The sequence below is a fragment of the Sinohyriopsis cumingii genome, unplaced genomic scaffold (genome assembly GCF_028554795.1).
Source record: "Sinohyriopsis cumingii isolate HCF-2022 unplaced genomic scaffold, ASM2855479v2 utg000229l, whole genome shotgun sequence".
NCBI classification, from domain to species: domain Eukaryota; kingdom Metazoa; phylum Mollusca; class Bivalvia; order Unionida; family Unionidae; genus Sinohyriopsis; species Sinohyriopsis cumingii.
In genome coordinates this window covers 7,015,894-7,021,922 of record NW_028315879.1, presented here as the reverse complement: position 1 = coordinate 7,021,922, position 6,029 = coordinate 7,015,894, and the positions used below count along the sequence as shown (strand labels likewise).

The following is a 6,029-nucleotide window of genomic DNA, read 5'->3' as shown; positions in this document are numbered from 1 at the left end:
ACACACACACACACACACACACACACACACACACACACACACACATACACACACACACACACACACACACACACACACACACACACACACACAGAGAGACATACACACAAATAGCATTGTCCCATTATTTCATATGTTCTCAACATCGTCAAGATGTACACCACACCGGCCAGCATAGAGGCATAAACACATATTTAGGAGATGCATTTAACCAGGACTCTATCTGATGTCAATCAGATCATCATGTTCGATCACGCGCATCACAGAGAAAAACTATATGAAAGAGACCAATCTATGGCGAGAGACGAGGTTCTTGTTGTATGGATTACTTGGGAGACAACGATTGGGGACGAAGATAATAACGGTGTGACGCCACTTATGTTAACTGAGTTAACAAACATCAAAGACCGTTTTGAGGACCACCAACATCTCTAGAAAAGAGAGAGATTACTCAATCATATCCATCTTTGTTTGTATATTTTATATGTGGTTCTTTGTCTCTCTTTGTTAAAAACAAAAACTGGAAGTGATAACCCCTTAAGCCTTTACCCCATTACCATTTTAACATTACCATTCTCTGTGAGGCTATGAAGCCGTTTGAATCCTTGGCTAACATCCTTGAGACTCTATGGCCTCAAACCTACTACGTATAAGGTAAGAACTAAACGTTGCAAAATAAACACACATATAAATGCAATCGTGTATTCGAGTGCTATAGACACTCACACTAACCAGATGTTCATCTATGAATACAATTCTTATTGTATGTGATCGATGAGAAAGTGCATATTCCAAAAGACTGATTTTTCAAATTATTTGCAACGTTTTATTGAACATACGTGGTTAACATATATTGACAAAATGTCATCTGTCATGATGACAATCGCTTTATACATCGGAATAAATAGGTAAGGCAAGAGAAGCATGCTCGAATCCCACTACGAACTTTATTTTTTCCATTTTGTTTCTCCCATGTATTAGTTTATTTTTTCATCCGATTAGGTAAAGAATTATGTTATTATTCATAGTTTCTGTGTACAAATGTACAAATGAACAAAAAACAACATACAGTATAAGCATCCGACATTAGCATTAGAGGACTCACGGTACTGTTTCAAGTCCCATAGTAAACATATGGAAACACCATAATATTCAAAATTCAATAACTTAAAATTTCTGGGTGCTGCTGATCAGACATATTTCTCCATGCACAACTATCCCTGGTGCAAGCTTATATGTGGAGAACGCCATATGACCCGCGGCATTTTTATAATCTACATGTGCATGATACACACGTTATTGATTCTGCACCAAATGAACCAGGTGCTACTTTCATTATTGAGTACTCCTAAATCAAGCCTATAAAAATACTAAAATTGAATCAATATAATTTTGTCTAAAACAATTACGGATAGGATAAGGTCTTAAAAGAAATTTTTAATAAAATTGTCATTTTCATTATTAACCAAGTATGGATCACTAAACCACTATATACTCTATTATTTGAACAAACCATTTCTAGACTGGTTCACGGTACTTCCGTATAATTAGTACAGTGTGTCCTATAGATCAGTTACTTCATGCTGCTATAGACTTTAGCACTCCAAAACGCTTTTAAGCATAAAATAAAATTCATTGTTTCGAGTAACTAACGGACATAATGTGTTAACATAATCTACGAAATACATCCGAATAATGCTAATTTCAAGTACAATATAGTTAAATACTTTACCGCAAAAGATTATACATATATACATACATGTCATGTTTGTGTTTAGTTCATAGTGTACATTCTAAAACATGAATGTGCATCTTACCTACAGACAAATATACATACAGCACACTCGCGCACACACATACATACATACATACATACACATACATACATACGTACGTACGTACGTACGTACGTACCTCATACATACATACATACATACATACATACATACATACATACATACATACATACATGCATACATACATACATACGTAAATACATACATACATACATACATATACAAGGATTTTTTACAATTACAATAATTAAGAACAAGTATAATTGATTGCTTGCAGAAGCAACATCTTACGATTTTCCTAAACCAGACCCATCAACGTTTATTAAATAATTTCTTATATTTTTCGATTTTTTTAAAAATGTTTCCATTTATTTTATACGGCATGTAAAAGTCTGTAAACTTAATTTTAACTGGTATTCTTTTGTGTTCGAATTTTGCATTTTCGACATTTTCCATGTTATCCTGTATTAGTCATAACAATATATTCAACATTCTATCCAGTTGTAATAGAAAATTAAACGTTCGTTTGTGTTGATATCTTTGCTTGACCACACAATTCTGCAAATACATACTCTGCGGAGTTATCTATTTGCAAACTATTTCAAGCGGTTATCACATTTATCCATGTGATTGAATATTAATATCAGTGAGATGTGTCCATCCCTTGTTAAAAGCCAAATCTATATCCTCTTTCATCCGTCCGCTTGTCTAGAAGTAATGTTTTCCAATGTGAATTATTTTAAAGGGTCATGCAGCATCTTACAGAAATATATGACATTGAACCCTGCGCATGGATGTTTTCAGAAGAACGTTTACTTTACTGTAAAAGATGTAGATCTACACAAAGGTAGATTGTTCGTTCACATCCTTTCTCTTTGTGCTATTGGATTGACTCTGGCTCGTTTCCGTTGAATCAGTAGTAACAGGGACGGTGGTACGCTTTGGCAGCAATTTTCTGATACTATCTAGGAACATCGATTTCAACTCGTCTCTGAAACGTCTGTTCATAATTATGTAGACCCAAAGGTTTGCATGGAAACTTATCAACAAGGCAATTTCGTATACAACATGGAAAAGACGATTTTCTCTTAGTGGCAGTATTTCTTGACCGCTATGCGTTTTGAGTACAGTCACCAGTAGAAAAATACCGTATATGATTTCTGGAATCAGAAAGATGATGACAATGTAGACCACAATAACGGAGGCTCTCTTATTTTGTTGGTCCCTCACTCGACTTTGTTCAGCACTTATGGACCCTTTTCGAATGTTTGCATGAAACAACTTTTGGATAATTAAGATTGTAAGGACAAGTAATAGCACGCATGGCAATATATTCACAAGAAGCAAAGTTATCCACAGAAAGGTGCAAGATTCCACACATGGATCTTCTATAACCCACTGACAGAAACCTTGTGTTTTGTCTGCTTTCTTCTTATTAAGATGGTAAGTATGGATGACGAACGCACAGATAGTGATGACGGTGACTGCGATGAAAGTTCGGCGAGTCGTAAAACAAGATTTTGCTTTGAATGGAAACCAGACGAAATAGAATCTCTGAAAGCCAAGAAACAATGTCTGCCATATGGACACAGTGTGGAAAGCCTTAGAAATGTAAAACTTAGAGATCATAAATTCCTCACACCAGCCTTCATTCAGACTGACCCATCCGTGCATTCCACTGGTGAAGACATGTATATACGTAGGTAAGGTCACAAGTCCAGTTAGTGAGTCCGATATTGCAATGAAAATAAGGATTAGGTTGGTGGTTGTTCGCATGCTTTTTCGGACGAAAACGGCTACGATCAGCACATTTCCAAACGCCATTAAAATGACCAGAAACGTCCAGATGTAGACATACACATTCTCATCAAAATCATGCAATTTATAGAAGAATTCAAAATAAAAGTCAGAATTATTAGTCTGATTGTCTTGGCTACCATTCTCCGCATAATAATCAGAGGCATTTGTCGATGATATCTCACTGTTTGGAAGCATATCATACCCCTCATGTATCTCAAAGCTGCCATTTTTATGTGACATCTGGCTACGTTGAGCTGTATGAATGTTTTCCAAGTCTGAAAATAGTTTAAGTAGGTACTATAGTGTCAAAGCTAGAATTCGTTCCATTAAATATATGACAAATACATAAACATTTGGAAAAAGATGAACAAAGATATTAAGTGCATCGGTTATTGCTTTCTAAAACATCCCAGTCTCCTGTGAAGTTATATATATAATTCGGTATAAACCCTACGACAAACAGTACAAAACGAATATAAAAAGCTGTATTGACTTGAATACTACAATCTTGTAGACAATAGATGTTAACTCTCACCACATGCATCTCTAGGATTATCAACATTTGATACGTCCTGTCGTGGATGATTGTTGATTGTAAACCAAAATCAAAATTTGAATAAAGTCACACTCATTAAAATATTAAATTAATTAATTGTAAGTGTTATGATTTGATAGCTGTCTAGCTAGAAAGCCCATCGATAATAGGACCATACCCAAATCAATCTTCCAGGTATCAATATGCATGGAATATGTACTAAGGAAAACAGTTCTGTATTTAATAGTAATTATTTTGAACAAAAGATATGACACAGAGTATTACCTAGATAATAAATACTGGTACGTGTCATTGTAGTACATTGTAAAAGTATTATCGGTGTAGTAACACGGTTAACCTGTCAACAAAGTGTTGACACAATAGAATATAGAAAAGTCAGGGAAATTTACGTTTGCTGTCTTTAAATAAACGTACTCAGGAGAAAATCCACGTTTATTTAGCATCGTATCAAGTATTTTGATATTGTCAAGAGAGACTTCGCCACCCATGACAATATAATGTTTCGACTTATTTATTTTATTATAGTTCAAAGCACGTATATATCATCTAATTAGCAAAGAACAGGCAAACAGTGGCATAATTCTAACGCATGTATAATGAAAGCATTTCATACTTTACCCCGGGTAAAAAGTTTCTGCTTCTCGGAATGATGTGTCTTCTTTTAAATAATTTTCCAACAGTTGCACGTTAAGCGACGCTCTTTGAATCATCGAAACTGAAGATCTCACAATGTATCCAGCTGACACAGGCGCTTGTATATATGAGAAAGTGTCTCATTCCTGAAGTACTTGTGTTTAACATGCCCCGTTCCATGCCTGAACTATTAAAGTGGCAATTCCCACTCAGCCTTTCTCTCAGTAGTTAAAGGGATTTATATGACCGTGTGTTCTTGGCTGAAAGGGAAAGTTCCCATTCGGGGAGAAAACAGACATAAGGAGAAATTTAACAATGGTTGCCACTGTTACCACAAGGAACATGTAATAACTGCGTTATGTTTTTTTTAATGTGGTTTTGAGAAGAACAAAACAATCTAACCATATGTGTGGGGATGTAACACAAGGACATTTCAACTTGTTAACAATCTTCGCTTTTGCATCACAACTGGCCCAGAAATCGCGTTGCTGTGTTGTCGTCGGCTGTTGATACCCGTAGAAACTTTAGTCGGAATACGAAGAACATAAAGCTGCCACAAAATAACACGAGATTCTCTTTCTGTCCAAAGCCAATATCATCCTCGATCACATGACAAAAGCGCTGTGCAAAAACGGTTATCCAATGAATAATTTATGCTCATTCTTGACAAGAATAACAAATACGTAGCTGTCAGAAACAAGATAATATCCTCGCAAACCAAGGCGCCTTCGACGAAAATAAAGGAAACGAACTATTTCGGCACGTAAGGGACGAGACCTCATCAGAGCTCTTAAAATAGGACTGATTGCAGCCGATAAGCTGCGTGCAACAGACAGGCAGGTTGTTGTCATATGGACAACAGGTTTCCTGTGCGATGGCCGTCCCCAGCGTGCCCAAATCAAATGATGCGGCCTTTCAATAAAATTGGAAAAATATGAATTTAAAATACTTTTTGTAATAATCGTGTGCACACGGAAATGAGATGATACTGTTCACGCACACCGGCATACGTTTATTGATTAATTGCAAAATCTAACACTATGGAGAATTAAAGACTGTCGATATCATACATGTTCAATAAGCACCATAGTATGTATGACACAAGATTTCCATGTAAAATAATGTCAGATTTTCTCCTGGCTGGAGAATCATATGAGTTTCAAACTAGACGAAGAGTCTCTCTTCAGGACGTACGATACCAATATATATTACATTTATAGTTAATTTGACAAGTATATTTTAAA

The 6,029-nt window shown here is 35.7% G+C and overlaps 1 protein-coding gene across 2 annotated transcripts; it reads right to left on the bottom strand.

Annotated features, from left to right (window-relative positions):
• Positions 1–812: 812 nt before the first annotated feature.
• LOC149774499 (sex peptide receptor-related protein 2-like) lies at positions 813–5,824 on the bottom strand. 2 transcript variants are annotated; one of them, XM_089945153.1, is made up of 2 exons: positions 4,766–5,824; positions 813–3,871 (listed from the first exon to the last, which is right to left on the bottom strand). In XM_089945153.1, exon 2 carries the CDS (start codon positions 3,834–3,836, stop codon positions 2,634–2,636), a length of 1,203 nt encoding a protein of 400 aa, XP_089801279.1. In that variant the 5' UTR covers positions 3,837–3,871; positions 4,766–5,824; the 3' UTR covers positions 813–2,633. The 2 variants fall into 2 exon arrangements, with proteins under 2 accessions (XP_089801279.1, XP_089801278.1); XM_089945152.1 differs by having other exon boundaries at positions 4,771–5,823.
• Between the last annotated feature and the right edge of the window lie 205 nt (positions 5,825–6,029).

Bases quoted from the DNA above. Each gene is read 5' to 3' on its own strand.
- LOC149774499 (XM_089945153.1), bottom strand. From the start codon at position 3,836: ATGTCACATAAAAATGGCAGCTTTGAGATACATGAGGGGTATGATATG.